Consider the following 18,518-nt stretch of genomic DNA (forward strand, 5'->3'; position numbering starts at 1 on the left):
TTGCGACGAAAAACACAAGGCGAGGCCGACGATCTCACATGCAAATCATTTTTGCCCTCCATGTTGGCGGAAATTGCAGCACTGCCATCGTGAAAATAGGTATGTTATTTCCAACTATAATTTCCTACATTGGTCGTGTCGTGCTCCTCGACTTAGGATTTAGACAGATACTAATTAAATGTTCATCATCCTCGAGTCCGCTGCTGTTACTCCGCCATCCCTGCTGCTCCTTGTCGTCGTCTTCTTCGACCTCGTGCCTCTAGGATCACTGGAATTTGAAGTTTCCATTGGAGGCGTGAACATTTGATTGTGATTCTTCTCGAGAGCCGGTGAGAGGGAGTTGCGCGAAAGTGCTTGTGGAAATTTTTTTGATTATATTTCAGGATAAACGCAGCATTAGTCTTTGATTTTTTTCTATAAATATTCGAGGGAAATTGACACGACGGTCCCTGAATTTAGTTCAATTTATAATGCAATCCATATATATTTAATTCGTTCAATGTCGTCCCTGAACCATCGGTGTATGTTTAATATAGGGAATTAAAACGACACAAACTGTCCATGAACTTTGACTCAATATGCAATTTGGTCCCTGAACTTTTAATTTGTTCAATGAAGTCCTGAACTTTAATCCAATGTTCAATGTGGTCCTTGAACTTTTAGTACATTTTCAATATAGTCCCTAAACTTTATAAAAATGTTCAATTTAGTCCTTTCATTAATTCAAGTTTAGGGACTATATTGTACATTTTCATATAATTCAGGGACTAAATTGAACATGTACTAAAAGTTTAGGGACCACATTGAATAAATTAAAAGTAGAAGGACCACATTGAACATTGGGCTAAAGTTTAGGGACTACATTGAATAAATTAAAAGTTTTGGGACCAAATTGCACATTAAACCAAAGTTCAGGGACTGTTTGTGTCATTATCCCTTTAATATAAGTCATTTCGTTTGCTCAAATTACAAATTGGACGTTATTTAATGACGTACGTGAATTATTATATGCTAAGTTGGACTTTCGAAAATGATGAATTGACATCTCCCTCTTTTTATCCATCTATTTTAGAAAAAGAAAAAAAAATAGTGTTAACCAGAAGGGAAATCGTTTATAATTTACAAGGAACGGCAATCATTTTCATTTTCAGACATCATGAACGAACCGGAAGGGCCCTTAACGAGCGGTTCACAATGTGATTTGCTAATGGTGAGCTATGAAGGTGAAGAGATGAAGAAAGTGGAGAGAGTGACATCTCCTGTTTTGTTTGGAGAGAGAGAGAGAAATGAAGGGAGAAAGATATAACAAGTTGAGATCGAGCACTTCGATCTGAAATCCGACCAAAGTTGGAATACAAACTAAATCGGGTGATTTCAAGCGTGGAGCTTACATGGAATTCGCATTATCGGCGGTCCATAATATCACATGATTAGCATCCCATGCAGGCTAAGCACTTCCCCACTTTTTAGAGCTCCCTGTTTCAGCACAGTGAAGGTCAATGCTGCTCCAGAACATGGTACTTGCACTCGAACCCGTAAATATGCACGTTTCTAGTCGAAGATTATAGATACAGAAACCTCATTTTTCCTTTGGGCAAAACAAAGAAAACCCTTCTTAAATAGCACTTCATTGTAATCTGTAGACAATCCTATTGACAGGGGCATGAGATTCTTTCCACCTAACTGCATTATTATCAGATCCTTTGGTTACACTGCTTTTACACTCCAAATTGAAAGAAGGAAAACCCCAGTAAAAGAAAAGAACAAGCCGGCCAAGTGATCCTTAAAGTGCGGGCCATCCGATAATCTACCATCATATATGATCATCGTGTTCCTGAAATACATCAGAGTCCTCTACGTTATCAGGTTGCTGAAATGCAGAGTCCTCTATCTTTTCGCCCGAGTCCCCATCTTGCTCTTCAGAGGCTTCAGCACCTCCTGTATCTGAGCTTGATTTGCTACCATCTGTGAAATTGTGGTTGGGCTCCGTCACATTGACTACCGTAGGCTGCTTCTCCATCATGCCAGAGAGAGCCAACCTCGGAGACCACTCAATAACATCGTCAATTATGTTAAATACCCGCTTCTGGTACCTGTAATAGAAGAAGTATAATCTTGAGACCGATGAAAATACAAGGCCATGCTATAGAAACCCAAGGAATGAACAGCACAGAAAAGTTTCCTGCAGGAACCACAATATGTATAAGCCTTTCCAAGGTCAATTTTTTCATTATATTTCTAGAATTAACTGATGGTAGTAGCCTTCCTATGCCCTCTCAGCAAGGAAGTGCGTCCATGTGTTCTAATTCAATCTTGAACGACCGCTTTATTAAAGACATTGGTCAAAAGCGCTTTCAAATATCCCAATCTTAAGAGCTCTCTCCTTTAAATGTTGATCCTTCAAGAGGAATGCAGAGAAGAAAATTAATGAGGCAGTACTTTCAGGTTCCAACAGGAACAGAGCCAACTTCGCTTTTGCTAAGGCAGAAAACAATCGGTCCTTGAAACAAGAACAGCTACTAACCTGGCTCTAGCAGCCTCATCAGGGGCGTGATGCCTAAGCAACAAGATGACCACCACTGCTACCATTGCATAAAAGAGCCTGGTTGTCCACTTTGGTCGCTCCTCCTCATCTTTCTTGGGCCAGAAACGGAATAGTTCTCCAAGAGTTGCTTCCTCAGCAAGAATATTAGGGAAAAACCAAACACGCTTTCCAAGGATGATATACAATGCACCAAATATTGCAGCTCTAACTGCACATCAAAATAATAATATCTTGACTTTCAAAGGCATTAAAATTGTTGGCCTCACGGATAGAAAAGCTTTCACATCTAAAGTAAGGAGTGCAACAACAGAGATGCACTGATGGACCTGAAAATTTTAAGAAAGCTATGCACACACAAACAAAAAGAGTGCGAGTGTTTTTTCTCCTGCCTATGTAGAGGCTCTGAAGAACAAATGGAGGCACTGTTGAATCTGAATTAAGAAAGGCTATTCCAGGATTCGATATCATCACTGAACTGATTTAGGGGCCCACATCACTCATCTAACAAAGCCTAGTGAAATTAAGTATAGAAAACAGAAACGAGGATTATCATCATACAACTTGTTCTCTTTAACTCATATCAAGAAAAGGACAGCCAGAATTGACAGCTATCGAACTTCCTCTTTCTGTTGGCCAAAATTTCAAAATCAAACGCAGTCCATTGATCAAATGGGATCATCAAAATCTTATAATAGCTAAAGAACGAAAGGAAGTGCCAGTCCAAGGATGGTTAAATCCCAAATGGGCATGCAGAAAAAAAATGCTACCTAGTCGGCCCAAGAGAGCGACTCAAGAAAGGCATATATCCCAAACTTTATTTTCGGTACTGTCAACCAATACTCGCAGAGGTTGGCAAAGTTTCCGCCTGAAAGTATAAAGTAGAGACCAAAACAAGCACACATCAAGTTGAAAAATTTGAAAACCTTCGTCACTTTGTTGATAATTGTACACGAGACTTACAGCATCAGACTAGATGCCTAGGGAAAAGGCAAACCAACCATTAAGTCCCTGGTCATGGGTAACACTCAAGTAACCACATTTAAGAAACCTATTCACAAAGTAGAAGGTGGTTCACCTCTAAAGGAAGTTAAATCAGAAGCCTGTTTGTTTAAACTTAAGAAAAGCAAGCGGAACTTTTTTTTAATTTCGCAACAAAGTTTTAATTATTTAAATTTCCGAAAAACATTAAAATATTACATGTGAATCTTCATGTCAATATTCGTAAATTATAAAAGTTCCAGGTGTTTCGGGCTAAGAAAAAGTCAAAGTTCATCCACCGTCAAGATTTAAATTAAACAAAAAGTAAAAAGTACACGTCTATCCAGGCAAGCTGCACATTTTCCCTTCAAAGATGGGCAAACGGGTTCTATTCGGTCATAACCATTAATCCTTCTTAAAGGTTGGTATCAATCTCGGCCCTTATATACCAAACGTGAAGTCAAGCACTATCATTGACAACTATAAAATTTTTAAGGTCATAGGAGGGTGTTTTTATCAAGATATTGGATGAAAAGAAAGGAAAACAAAACCAAAAATAAAGTTTCTCATTCGATTTTGAAGTACACTTCCATGACATCATTCAAAAATTCAGTACAAATGCTAAAAGTTTCAACGAGAACTTTGTTATTCTAAAGGCAAAGCCTTGAACATGACAAAACCAGGCTCCATTCATCCCAACTGAAAAAATCAAACAACAAATAAGGCCAAATCATCGGTGCTACCATCAGCAGAAGTTGCCAATTACAAATTTAAGACCATAGAAAAGCAATCTACTTTAGTAAAATCTATATATACTACGTGGCTTACATCTTAACCGCCCAACAGCATAACATAAGTTAGAGGTAAATCACAAAAGCACATCAGCTATGAATAACTTACCGAACAAAAGGGATAGTATTAGCAGCAGGACCCCGGCACAGGAGTAGAGTATTAGTATCTTGCACTGATGGGGATACACTGGAAATAAACATATTGCCAGGGTTAAAACAGGCCAGGAGAATGAGAGAAGCGTCTGCCATAATGGATGCCGTTTCTCAAATGTCCAGGCAAAGAAGGCATCATTGTCAGAAAATACATGCTCCTGCCAAAGTATGATTTATCGTATCAAATTATGAACTCAGATCTGCATAACAAGATAAGCCTGTATGATTCCCCTGCAAGCAATGAAGCCAGTAATGCCACGGTATGCTGAATTCAATCAAGTGATATTTGCGTGCCTTGCACAATACTTATAGTGAATTAGTTCAGAAAACTTAAGAGACGCATGGTACTAATTCATTCAACTGAATATGCCGTCGTAAGTGACAAGACTAATTGACTCTAAGGCAGGCAATCGAGCTCTACAACCCCTAATCTGTTTGAATGATTTACCTTATCCCAGTTCTAAAAACCATTATGAACTTAACAAGTCCAACTTCTAAAATCTCCAAAAGTACATCAATATGTGAAGTCCTTCCTTCATAGTACTTTAGCTATTTTATAAACTCTTGCCAGTAACTTCACATACTAAAAGCAAACCAATAGATCTGCATTAAAAGAATTTTAAAGATCATTACATTCAGCCAGTCAAAGGGATTAATGAAATATAGAGAAATCTTACATGATACATCTCTAAATGTGCTGGCCAGGTGGACAACTTTTTCTTCCCTGGACGGACAGTTTTCACCACACGGTCACATCGAATCAATAGCTTTTTTCTCAATAAAGCATTCCCAATATCTTCAACTTCTAAATTTTGGTCCGACCCCAAGATATCTTTAAGTTCTGGATGGTTTTTCAGAAAAGTAACGAAATCCTTCCCTCTAAAATATTCCACGCGCGTCTCCTGTAAGACTGCCCACCTAGATTCCAGATCCTTATGATCCCTCACCTTCTCAGCAAACAACTCAAATACATCCCTCTTTGCAGCCTGTTTCTGGAAAAGCAAAGTTTGAGCATAGATAATGAATAATGAATAATGCCGGTGCATCAAATAAGCACTCGTGTGATGAAGTCTTTTGAACAAGCCACCCAAGTTTGCCCAGAGGAAAGGAGGTCCACTAGCTAATTAATCCCACAGTCACAATCGAAAAGCACCAAATAGTCAAGTAAGCAACAAGTAGATTAAGTCATGGAGACGCAATCTACACCTGAATTCCTCGAATTTTTCAAGCCGCATTACGAGTCAATATTTTCCCTCTGCAATAGCCAACTAGCTTGTCAGCTGGTGGTATCGGATCAAAATTGTAACTGCAACTTTCCTGGCCGGCGTTCAACTTCGGACAGCAACGTTCATATACAAATTACAGGGTGAGATGATTAATCTCCGAAAGCCAACCCCCCCCCGGGCCCAAAGAAGAAGTCGCCATAACGAGGCATCAGTCGGATTCGATTCAAACATTTCTAGGTCAAGGAAAGACAATTCACCGAGCTAAATTGGGTTACTTTCGGGATAATCAAAAGATTTCTATCCGATTACCATTCACAACAGCAGCACGTCGTACATCTAGAGCTCCATTGGCAGGCACTGGAAACACGTACCGACGCATGAATTCACAACTAAACGCCACGGACGAGACAGCGATTGCGGCACGCATAAAGCCGACGCCTTTCCGCGCCGAATCGGCCTCAAGAGAGGAGCAAATGCCCCTCCCAATACACGCAAAAAACCAGCGCGCGAGTGCACACAAAAACCCTAGATCGAGAGAGAGAGAGAGAGAGAGAGAGAGAGAGCAAACCCCAGGAGGAGTGTCGGGATTAGGGTCCCGGCTGCCGCCGCCGCCGGGAACGGCCGCCGACGTCCGCCGCGTCCTCTTCTTCTCCGCTCCGCCCGATTTCTTCATCGTCTCCTCCTCTGTTTCAGCTTCAGCTCTCTCCCTCTGTGATGCGTCCCCAATTTCTAGAGAGAGAGAGAGACAGGTGGAGAAGGTGTGTTCCTCAATTGGCTTTTTGGGCCCCCAAATCTTGTACATGCACTTTTGTATCCAATCTGATCCGTGCTATTATTTGGCACCAAATTAAAACTGAAAGAATTCAATTTGGCAAGAGATCAAACTGAAACTTGAGCAAGGAATTAATTACTTTTCCATAAGTGAAAAATCAGGAGATCTCACCAGCAATAATGACACCCCCCCCCTTGCAATTACCATAACAATCTCCATTCACAGCGAAACATTCGATTCGAGCCGTTTCTACCCGATGCCCGCCTCGAGACATCGAAATTGAGGCTAGCGAGTTGATCGTCGATTTGACCTCAAAAAAAAAAAAATTTGGTCGCAGCTTTGTAGACATGCCCGCCTGTGACTCTCTCCACACGAGGCAGCAGCTCCCGAGAGCATGAGTCGATAAAGAAGTTTGCTTACGACATAATGGGACTTGTGATCTTGAAAAATATTAGGCTTGCCAAACGGGTGGAACGGGTTGGGTCAAAAATGGTATGACCTAAATAGACTTATTTCTATGCAGAGCAAATCTAGTGACTCATATCTAACCCGACTCATACCCAATCAAATACTTGACTCGACTCGTATTGCTTAAACCATTTTATATTTAACCTAATTTATGAAGATCCATATCCAAACTGAGGTGAGAGCGCGGAAAAAGCGTGTGCCGGATTGAATGAGAGCGAGAGAAAATGAAAAGAGAGTTGTAGAGGTAGGTTGAGCTGAGTTGTAAACCTATATATGATTCAATTTAACACCCGTGTTACGTTTTATCCCATGTACTGAATATAATTAATCTATATAACAACTCAGCCAATTATATATGAATTTTCTATACATGGGTTAAGAAATGAGTGCATGACTCAATTTTGACATATATAAAAAAAATATGTAGATGGGCACGAGTACTTTGTCCACTGATGTTTTGTTAATTTTTTTTTGTCGCAGAATTTTTAATAGTTCAAATTAATCATTTATGCAAGAATGGTGAGGTCCGATCGCGTTTCAAGAAACAGTGGTTCAACAAAAAATTTAAAATGAACGAATCCAAATTCAAATATAAACGAAACGACAAATCTCAATGAATTAACAATGTCGTTTAGGACAAGGCCCAATCGACCAGGATTGAATTTTCTGGGCCCATCCCCGGAAAATAAAAAATGCATGTACCAATACAAATACTACAGGGCTAGTTCAAGTCAATTCGAGTCAGAGCATTTTCTTTTGTGTATATATATATATTCAGTATTAAATTTCAAAAGTATAACGTGAAATTATGAAATAAAAAAAATAGCATTATATAACTTAAGAATTGATATACTTCATCAGATGAATTTTACTCTTGGAAATTTAAAAGAGCGCACGTGTTTAGGTCCGGTAGAGATACGAGAGCCGTAAGTGTAGTTTGTGAAACTCATTTAAAACCCATCGTGGCAATGCGAAGCGCTCAGGCGGAGTAACCACTTTTTCAACGTGATTTGCGAGATTATGAACAAATTTAAGCCATTTGATGCTTGATCATTGATTTCTAAATATTCGAATAGTCCAAATGTCCAATGAAGGATTGAATATTTTATCCTTAAGAGTTGGAAAACATCAATTGTTTTGAATATTTATTTGATTAGAATAGAATATTGAAAAAGTTTGGTATGCGAAGCTCGAAATCCGAATCCCCCGACCAACAATGGAGCTAACTTCTTAGGTGTTGGCACCCTAGGAAAGTCAACTTTGATGCCAAAGAACTAAAGCCCAATAAGAATTGACCCCGTTGACTGCCCATCAACCGTAGCTTTAAGCATGATATTAACTGGAGCCAATATCGATGAGGAAGTGAAGAAGTCTCCTAAGCCAGGTCGCAGTGACAAAGCAGAGTCACTGACTATGTAAAAGTCAAGGTCGATCATAAGTATTGACTGGTTAATAGAACATGTCTCGTGTGAATAAGGAAGGAGTAAAACAATATGTTTGATCAGCACGCGTTGTTTGATGTCGACTACGGATACAGTCGATGATCAAACACCCACATCGACTGCGAGAAGCTAGTATAATTAAGTCGACAAGGCGAGAATAGTTTCCGACTGATAGTCGAGTCGATGTTTGTCGAGTCGATGGCAGGAGTGGAGAAGCATTGATATCAACTCGAAAATTTTGGCTGAAATCAAATCGATTGCAACGATGAAACTGCAAGAACGGTTATTGCAATCAAACTCTTGGCCGGAACTGTTACGAAAGACATTGATTGATATTTGCAGTCAAAGAATTATTACAGTTTAGTAAAATCATTATTGCGGTCAAGCTCTTGAGACAGGAAAGCTTATACCATTTGAATTGTATGTGGTCGATTTATTTTCACTTTAGCTAAAACATGAAGAAAACGATGCCGTTTTGGCTAAAACATGAAGGATGAGACTAAAACGGCTTCGGCCAGAGGGCTAACGACCCTCGCTGACCACTGGCAAACCATCCCCACTATCACCGGGCCTTAGACCCTCACCGTTTTGCATCTTCCTTCTTCTTCTTTTTTTTAATCAATTTTTTAATATTTCACCTTTAGTCTAATTTAAGTAATATTTAAATAAAGATCGTATTTAGACCAAATGACGTCATTTTAGCTTCATCATTCGTGTTTAGCCACGTCAGTGTCACGTAAGATAGAGAGAAAAAAAAAAAGAAGCCTAGTTAGCATGATATGTTAACCAAATTGGACGAAGTAATGGAAGAACTCGATTACACTAATTTGACAAGTTTTAGACTTGATTGCATTTTTTTTTATAAGTTTTATGACTCAATTGTATTTTCATGATAAATTTTAGGACTACCGGTACACTTATCCCAATAAATATGTAAAAAATTAATGTGTAAAGGACTCGATGCGTTTGGTCGACTGGATAAAAGCCAGGATAGGATATGTTTTATCCTATCTTGTGTTTGGTGGTAGTCCAGGATAGGATAAGGTCGGATATAGACCGGATATAGCCCGGATAAAAAAATCCGGCGGAGGGGTGGGATAGACCCGGATAGGATTTCTAATGCCTATTTTTCCAGAAACCCTACGCTCCACTCACCATCATCTTCATCCCCACACCTTGTGTGCTTTCACCAAAAAAAATTCTCGGCTTTTTTTCCTTCATTGACTCCTCCGGACCCGTGAATAGCAAAAAAAAAAAAATTTATCATATCCGACTTTAAATCCGTAGTCCACCAAACAGTGGACATGATATGAAGAAATCCCAGGATTTCTTATCCTATCCTATCCTATCCAGTCCTATCCTGTTTAGAAATCCGGACGACCAAACGCAGCCTAAAGGGCCATGCTTTCTTCAATTAGGCTAGACAGTGATTGGTTAGAGGAGTTCGAAGCAGACGCAATGGATGGATGATGAAGATGGGCGATCGAAATTATATAAGTAAGAACTTTTTCAAGGATTGGTTGAGTGGCATGTCCGATTGGGAATAGTCGCGTGCTCGAAGAGTCTCGAACGTTGCATTGATATAAAGAAGAGTTTTTGTAAGCAAAGAAAAGTTTCTATATCGAATGATAATCATTAGGGGTGTGTAAAAGAATCAGGAACCGCTCGGACCTCTCGGAACTAGATCGGACCGCCCAGGACCAACGGTTCCCATGGAACTGGTCCGGTTCCCGATATCAATTTATTGGAACAAGTGAGTACCGATCCGATTCCATGTTCCAGGCGTGGAACCGTCCACCTGTCCACTCGGACCGGACCAGTAAATATATATATATTTATTTAAAAAAGTCTAGAAGTGAAAGTGAGCCTTTGCCCTTTAATTTTATCTTTCCTGCCTCCTGTTCGCAACGTTCTACATTCACTCTGTCTCTCCCACTCTTTGCGACTGATCCCTCTCCCTCTGTAATTTTCTCTCTTTTTTCTCGCATTTTCCCTCACTTTCTTGCGGTTTCCCCTGCATTTTCCCTCTCTTTCTCGCATGCCAATCCTTGGATGGAACGAGCTGAGGCATCTTAGTAAACTTCAATCTCGTTTGTCATCTTCCCTTGCGATTTCCCTTCCTATAGTCGGCGAAAGCTTTCTCTCTCACGCTGTAGTTTCCCTTCGGCTTCTTTGGATACCATGACCACAGGATTGAGGAGCAGCGTTCGGCATTTCCTCCGAGCTACGTTTGGAGTGCGCTATTTCAATCTCGACGGAGTTTCCCGCGCGGGTGTTGGTAATGTGAGGAGTTTGATTGGTTGAAGTGTTTTGAGCTCCGGGAGGGGTGGTTTCAGAGAAGGACAAGTGGAGATGGCAAAGCGAACCTTTGCTTCTTAGCATGTGTTGTATTATTTGATGAATGCAATTTTATAGGGATTGGAGACCGGTTTCATGAATCCATTTATAAATCGGACCAGACCGGCGGTCCGATTTCAAGCAGATTTATGAAACTAACGGGCGGTTTCCGGTACTGATCCTTAATGAACGGTTCCCGATGTCAAAGTAGGAACCGCTCACCTGGACTATTCTCACCCCCTAATAATCGTGGATTATAAAATAATTGGATAAAGTTGACATGCTACTCCCAGTCTCCATCCATGGACAATCTCACGAGATAGGATAACCAAGAAAAAATCAATAGGAGGGAATGCTTAGCACGTAAGGAGAACGAAGAGAAGACGGCGCTCTGACTTTTTGATGCACTTCTAGAAAGAATCTCGTCATTGGATCCTTGGATGCCAAGCCGCGGGAAGAATTAAATGCGAGAGAAGAGGATGGTGGCGGACGTTATCGGAGAGACATCTCTCCATCTGTCCATCTCCAGAACCAGTCGCGTCTCGCAGTGAGCGCAGAGATTCTCGTTCCTCTCGTCTTCTGCTGCTCCCTCTCTCTCTCTCTCTCTCGTCCTCGTCGTCGTTTCACGCTTTGCTTCTCGCTTCGGCTTCACCCATTCCACGTTCCTTTCTCCTCTTCCTCTTCTCCTCGTTCTGGTTCTTGTTCTTGTTCTTGTTCTTGGCCGCCAGTCGGGTCTTTTATGCATCTCCCACTTCCGGCGGACGTTTTTTTTTTTTTATCCTCTTCTCCCTACTTCTGCGGAGATTCGTTGCGTGAGACCTCCCCTGTTCGTTTCTTTTCCCCGTCCTTTCTAAATTTGCCTCTGTGCCCATCCTCCACTCGAGAGGATAACGATAACGATGGGGATTTCGTCCCATCATTTGTACTAATCCCACCGAGCCACATTTCTTTAAAAATAAAAAAAAAACGCCCCACGCCCCCTTTTCCTTCGAATCTGGAATTTTTCCTGACCAGCTGAAAAATTCCAGAGCTCAAATTCGTCCGACCCATTTCCTCGTTTGATCCCTTGTGAGGAAGACAGAGAGAATCCGAGCAAAAAGATTGGATCTTGGATTTTCCCTTTTGCCCTTCTTTTCCCCTCACATTCCCGGGTCATCAGGAAATCCGACAGAAATCGCATTCCGACAGGACGCCGGTGGATTCGACGTGTTCTTGATTCATGGGCAACTGTTGCGCAGCTCCCGCTACTTCGTCGTCCCCGAAACGGAGGGGCCAGAAGAACAGGAACAGGCCCAACCCGTTCTCCACCGAGTTCTACACCGCCAACCCGAGGCCCGAGAGCAAGCTCGTGGTGCTGCGAGACCCGACGGGCGGCGACATCTCGGCGAAATACGACTTGGGTCGCGAGCTGGGTCGTGGCGAGTTTGGGGTCACGTACCTGTGCACGGACGTGTCGACCGTCGAGAGGCTCGCGTGCAAGTCCATATCGAAGAGGAAGCTGAGGACGGCGGTGGACGTGGAGGATGTGAGGAGGGAGGTCCAGATCATGAAGCACTTGCCGGAGGACCCCAACATTGTGTCGCTGAACGCCACTTACGAGGACGACGAGGCGGTTCACATAGTGATGGAGCTGTGCGAGGGCGGAGAGCTGTTCGACAGGATCGTGGCCAGAGGGCATTACACCGAGAGGGCTGCTGCGAATGTGATGAGGACCATCGTTGAAGTTGTTCAGGTTTGCGTGTGTGTGTGTGTTCTGCTGGTGATTGTGATTCTGGTTTCGTAGAATTTTGAGGGCTTTATAGGTGTTTGGATGATTTCTTGTGCTTGTGATTGCTTATTGTAAGTTTGAGCATCATTGATTGGTCATGTGTAATGAAGATGGGTTGGATTAAACTACGTTTGTGCAGTGGCGAATTCAGAAACTTAAGGTTGAGTGGCGAGGTAAAAGAATTTCTTAAATTCCCTTGGTTGGGGACATAACATTTTGCATGAAATTTTGTTAATTATAGTGCACGGTTACAGAAAATTGTACTAATAATGGAGTGGCCAGGAGGGTGGCAGGCTCGGGTAACCCCCCTCGGTCTGTCATTGATTATAGGATTGGTGATTTTGGCTGTGTGTTGAATCAGTCACTTTTTGGTCTGATTGTGTTCGGTATCTTAGGTGGGTCAGAGCATTCTAGTTATTGGTTTCTGCCTGCTGATGGCTTTAAGACTCGAAAGAAAAATTGTCAGCATGTTACTTCTTGTGGCTGGTTACTACTTCTTTATTTGTGCTTTTATCATTTGGGGCAGTAAAATATGCATTTTCGCCTGCTGTTTGCGAGTGCTAAGAAGGTTTCTTTGGCCTTTGAAAGTCCACATTGACAATGATACTTCTTTGTTTGCTCAATTAATTTTGCTGAGTTGATCGGACCCTTTCATTCGATGGGCTTGGTTACTTCTCACTGGATATTTTGGCTGATTCTTTGTACTCTCTGTTCTTCACTGATTATGGCCAGCCTCGCTGCTGGTAGATCGTCCCCCTTTTGGTTAATTTATTCCCCACTGTCATCTAATTTTCTGATTGACTTTTTCGGTTGCAGATGTGCCATAGGCATGGAGTGATACATCGAGATCTCAAACCAGAGAATTTTCTCTTCGCCAATAAGAAAGAAAATTCCCCGCTTAAGGCAATTGATTTCGGATTATCAGTATTTTTCAAACCTGGTATTGTAATTTCAGCTTATGGAGTTGGTTCTTTGTTTCGTTTTGCATCATCTCCAGGGGACAATAATGAAACTGACAAAACCCACCACCACAGCCACCAACACTAACTCATGCACTCCTCTGACATTGATTTGTCCTTTTGACATGGTTTTGATGTCATATTATAATCAATTAAGTGCCTGAAGCATTCTGTTCGTGCAGGCGAGAGATTCGACGAGATAGTGGGAAGTCCTTATTACATGGCTCCAGAAGTTTTAAGACGAAATTACGGCCCAGAGGTTGACATCTGGAGTGCTGGAGTGATACTATATATTTTGCTTTGTGGTGTTCCTCCTTTCTGGGCAGGTCAGTTTGTTTTTTTTTTAATTAGTTTTAACGCTGGAGAGTTCAGGCATAATATATTGAAAAGGTTGGAGAGGTAGTATTTGTTTCTAGAGCCCATGTTTTGACTCAATCTGACAATACCGATTAGTTGTTAATCTAAATTGTTAGTTTATTTGCTCTTGGCATTTTAGAGTGGTTCTCATCCGAAAGAACATGTTATATTTTGACCCAGAAACTGAGCAAGGGGTGGCTGAAGCAATTATCCGTTCTGTCGTCGACTTCAAAAGAGACCCTTGGCCTAAAGTTTCGGATGGTGCAAAAGACCTTATAAAGAAAATGCTTAATCCTTATCCTGGCCAGCGGCTTACTGCTCAGCAAGTGCTTGGTATTGTTAGTTTGGTCTGACCGCTCGTATTTTCTTTCCTCTGATCATAGATATCCTAAGAAATATGAATTCTTCATGTATTTCTGGCAGATCATCCTTGGATGCGAAATGCTAAGAAGGCTCCTAATGTTTACCTGGGTGAAACTGTGAAGACTAGGCTGAAGCAATTTTCTGTCATGAACAAGCTCAAGAAAAGAGCTTTGCGGGTAAATTTCTGCTGCAGTTCTTGCTATGTTAAGTTACACTAGAACTGATGCTTAAAAATATTGATTATTTCTATATTATTTTCTCCGACTAGATGTATTATTTTGGTTCACTTGTAGAGTGCTCATTATTTATGTAGGTCGTGGCTGAGCACTTGACGGGGGATGAGGTAGCTGGCATAAAAGATGCATTTGAAATGATGGACACCGGCAAAAGGGGGAAAATAACCCTTGACGAGCTTCGGACCGGGTTGCAAAAACTGGACCAACAAATTCCTGACTCAGAACTACAAATTTTGATGGATGCGGTAAGTACTTATTTCACTTGTAGACCTTCATGTCCTCTCTAGGCTTGTGAATATTTGGAGTTCATGTAGCTTTATGATAAGGATGTTTACTAGTCTTGATATAGGCTATGAAAAACTGGAATGGTGAGAAACACAATTTCTTCAAAATTCCAAACTTTAGAGATTCTTATGGGTGCTCCAGTGTGTTGCAAAATCTATTATTATTCTGTGAAGAGAGACTCTTTCTGAATCTTGTTCTGGATAAACTATGACCTACAGTGTATTGCTTCTCCTAACCTTCGAAATGACAAAAATGTTAAGGGCTTTTGAAACTCTCGATCAGTATCATTCAGAAAATGCCTTTCTATGTTAGCAGCATCTAAAATGTTCTGGTTGTTCTCTTCCTCCGGACTGGCTTTGCGAAATCACGGTCAGAGAAGATTCAATGTAGTCAACCCAATGTCATTCAGGGTTGCTTATGCACGGAATATTGAAAGGAAAGAGTGCGAACTTCATGCTAATCCAAAAGGAATGAAGGAAGTCGATGATAACAAGTTCTCTCACCCAAATGAGCATCATGTGCAAGGTCTTCTTTCATACCTAATCATGGCAATTTTCTTCTGCACAGGCTGACGTTGATCACGATAGGACTTTGAATTACGGGGAGTTTGTTGCCATTTCAGTTCACCTAAAAAAGATGGCGAACGATGACCATCTACATGAAGCTTTTGCATTCTTTGACCAAAACAAGAGCGGATACATAGAGATTGAAGACCTGAGAAATGCTTTAAAAGAGGATGACGATGACACCACCGGTGAGGAAGTTATCAATGCCATAATGCACGACGTAGACACAGACAAGGTTAGCGAGTACTATTTTCTTTAAAGAAGTAACAGCATACTTTACTATTCAATTGCGTTTCCCACTGAATTCAGCTTTCAAAGTATCCCGTTTTAAGAGAGCACTTATAAAGTTGACACTTTTGCGTTTCCAGCATTCGTTTGCTTTTTTCTTTTACTATTTTTATTGAGTGCATAATTTCTGCAGACTCAATGTATCAAGTCGTGATTGTTAATTTGCAGGATGGAAGGATAAGTTACGAGGAGTTTGCCATGATGATGAAAGCGGGCACGGATTGGAGAAAAGCATCCAGGCAATATTCAAGGGAAAGGTTCAACAGTCTCAGCTCGAAGTTGATGCGAGATGGGTCGTTAAATTTACCCAGCGAGAGTAGATGATGAAGAAGCTAGCTTAAAAGTTTTCAAGTATACTAACTTAGAGAAGCTGTTTTCCTGACGCGTCCTTGCATTGCTGCTCTACGGGTTGAGTGGCTTCCATGTTAGCTATCTTTTGGGAGATCTGTTAGTTTTCAGGTTAGTTACAGGAGAAGAGATCTTAGGTTTAGGAGTCAGCGAAGAGGTTTTTTTCAGGGCGGCGAGAATCGGATGTAAATACTGAAGTTAGTTGGTCAAGAGCAAATTGGTCGCAAATTTTGCTTCATTTTGCCTACTAAAATTGCCCATCTACCTGTGTTGGGTAGATCTTTTGCTTGTCCTAGAACATGAGTGTTTTGACTCTCTGATCAAAAGAAGAAAGCTTCTCAGACTGTATACAAGCTTTTCTTGCGTGAATTGTGTTCTTTTTGCCGAGTTCTTCATCACAGACCCTCCTAGTCCGTGCATCCTGAGACTAAACCGCCCGAAGCCTCAACCATTACCACTAGACTGCTTGCTCAGTGGCTCAAATCTTTGTGAGCTTGCTGATATTTTCGACATGCAAATGCACACAACTGATCAGACAGTGGCATGGTGCATCCAATTCGGCCGAATAACGATTCGTGCGCACGATGTATCGGGTTTCAACGTGGTAAGGAGGTATTTCATTAGTGCGTGCGAGATGATTGGTTTGTACTGATATTCTTCATGAGAATTCAATCAAAGCCTCTTTCTTAACGACAAAGTAGACCCTTCACAACCTTCAAAAACAATACATGAATCAGAAGAGATTGCCAAGTGAGATCCCAAGAAAGATACCAAGTGCGTACGTTACGGATATCACATGACTGTCCAATCCCATTGACTCGGTACAAATGCGTACAATTCTTCTTTTTTTTTCCTCCTTTTGCCTTTTCTCAAGTTCTAGAAATGATCAAATTCAGCTCACTTGTGGCATGCGTTATCAGTGGGTATCGTGACAGAAACCGCGGCATACTTCTTCTTGGCCTCCGGGTCCCGGGGTTCGGCTCGTCGTCGGCCATGGCCACCATGGAGACGGCACACAGCCCCGGCTGCGGCGGCGAACACAAAGTCTCTTCTCTTCGCGTTGCTCCTATCCTCCTTAGAGTTGACTTTGACTTCCAAGGAGGCCGGCCTCTCCAAATCATGGGCCTTGGCCACGACGGGGCCGCGGCGGGAGCTCCTTAAGGCATGTTTGGTTAGGGATGACGATGATGGAAGGGAAAATTATTGAAAAAGTCATAAATCTATTATACGGAAGCCAATTCAGTCTTAAACCTTTCGATTGTGCCAATTTAATCCTAAATTTTTTGATGATTTGTCAACGTAGTCCTTCCGACCAAATATCTAAATAATAGGTTTATAACTAAATTGACAAATTTTCAAAATATTTAGGACTAAGTTGATACAAAAAAAAAAAGGTTTATGACTAAATTGGCAAATCATCAAAAGGTTAGGACTAAATCAGTATAATTGAAATGTTTATGACTGAATTGACTACCGTTCGATAAGTTTATGACTTTTTGGACAATTTTTCCCGACGATGGAGTGGTCAAGAATGAAGGCTCATGGTCATGGAAGCCATTAGTGCAAGAAAAGTTGGCGACACACATTGAAAATGCAATGTTGCAATACGCACTACGGTCTTTGTTGGAAATTGATTGAATTTTTTGCTTGTGAGTTACATTGTCAAATTGCCTTATCCTAGGGAACGCTAAAACCAATGGTGTTTCGCCACGTGGAATTTTATCCCTCGGGTGGGTCCAACTAATGGTCCTTTTTTTTTATTTCCTTTTTGCTAGTGCCGGACATACACAGTAATTAATAGTAAGATCATACCACCTTTCATCTCCACTGAACTTTAATCAATAATTTGGTCCCTTTGAAATCAAAAGTTCACGAAGATGAAATTATGGACCGAGCCGTTTTCATAAAAAAAATTATTTAGTCCCGACCCTAGTAATGTGCCAATATCAGCACCAATAATTTATTGAATTATACAAAATTTAAGATGGAGTTGTTACATTTTGAATGTTGGTGGAATCATCGCCAGCCTAGAATTTTAGGGAGCTTTAGGTAGCATCTTTATCTTATTTATGAACTCGGTGAAATATTCAACTTTTGAACCTTCAACTCTAGCTGTGGAGTTGCCTAAAAACTGGCTCAACGGGACGGGACCTCCTACTTTTTTGAAGGATTCATTTGATCGTACTTTGAAAACTTTCAATCGATTAGGGACGATAGATATCGGCAGAAAACGATCCCTCTAATGGAAAGAGATGCAAAGCAAATGCAACCCCTCGTGGCTAGATTGTCGGCGATCAATTATTTCGAAAAACTATCAAACGATGCTGAGTGCAGCTAAACCAAGTCGTTACGCGTCGTGCTTAGCAAATTGCGTCTTTCCACGTCAAGCATAATGAGGCGTGTTACTAGACCGACTTTCTTTCGAGATTAGTCTCGATAGGGAAGGCCCCCAAAAAAGAGGCCGACATATGAATGAGACGGCGCGTTATTAACTTCAGTAGGTGCATGATTCAAGCCTATCAGACGTCACATTATTTAGCGGCGCATACAATTAAACTCTTGAACCTCATCTCAATTGACCAAAGAACCGTCTTTCCTAAAACCTTACCCAAAACCGGCAAAAAAGAACCGTCTTT

At 41.3% G+C, this 18,518-nt stretch overlaps 2 protein-coding genes across 4 annotated transcripts; one reads left to right on the plus strand and one right to left on the minus strand.

Annotated features, from left to right (window-relative positions):
- Nucleotides 1-1,562: 1,562 nt before the first annotated feature.
- Nucleotides 1,563-6,430, minus strand: LOC115675939 (uncharacterized). Of its 3 annotated transcripts, none has more exons than XM_056313267.1 (5): nt 6,262-6,429; nt 5,145-5,453; nt 4,424-4,625; nt 2,525-2,753; nt 1,563-2,093 (listed from the first exon to the last, which is right to left on the minus strand). In XM_056313267.1, the coding sequence occupies exons 1-5, from the start codon at nt 6,364-6,366 to the stop codon at nt 1,814-1,816; spliced, it is 1,125 nt and encodes a 374-aa protein (XP_056169242.1). In that variant the 5' UTR covers nt 6,367-6,429; the 3' UTR covers nt 1,563-1,813. The 3 variants fall into 3 exon arrangements, with proteins under 3 accessions (XP_056169242.1, XP_030454620.1, XP_056169243.1); XM_030598760.2 differs by having other exon boundaries at nt 5,145-5,459; nt 6,262-6,426; XM_056313268.1 differs by having other exon boundaries at nt 1,909-2,182; nt 5,145-5,459; nt 6,262-6,430.
- A 4,875-nt stretch (nt 6,431-11,305) lies between these two features.
- Nucleotides 11,306-16,251, plus strand: LOC115677272 (calcium-dependent protein kinase 7-like). Its single transcript, XM_030600403.2, has 8 exons — nt 11,306-12,444; nt 13,297-13,420; nt 13,622-13,765; nt 13,977-14,129; nt 14,220-14,335; nt 14,473-14,640; nt 15,248-15,481; nt 15,703-16,251. The coding sequence occupies exons 1-8, from the start codon at nt 11,932-11,934 to the stop codon at nt 15,856-15,858; spliced, it is 1,608 nt and encodes a 535-aa protein (XP_030456263.1). The 5' UTR covers nt 11,306-11,931; the 3' UTR covers nt 15,859-16,251.
- Nucleotides 16,252-18,518: the final 2,267 nt, after the last annotated feature.

The sequence above is a fragment of the Syzygium oleosum genome, unplaced genomic scaffold (genome assembly GCF_021117445.2).
Source record: "Syzygium oleosum isolate NSW1041296 unplaced genomic scaffold, Sole_v2.1 Sole_v2.07, whole genome shotgun sequence".
Classification (NCBI taxonomy): domain Eukaryota; kingdom Viridiplantae; phylum Streptophyta; class Magnoliopsida; order Myrtales; family Myrtaceae; genus Syzygium; species Syzygium oleosum.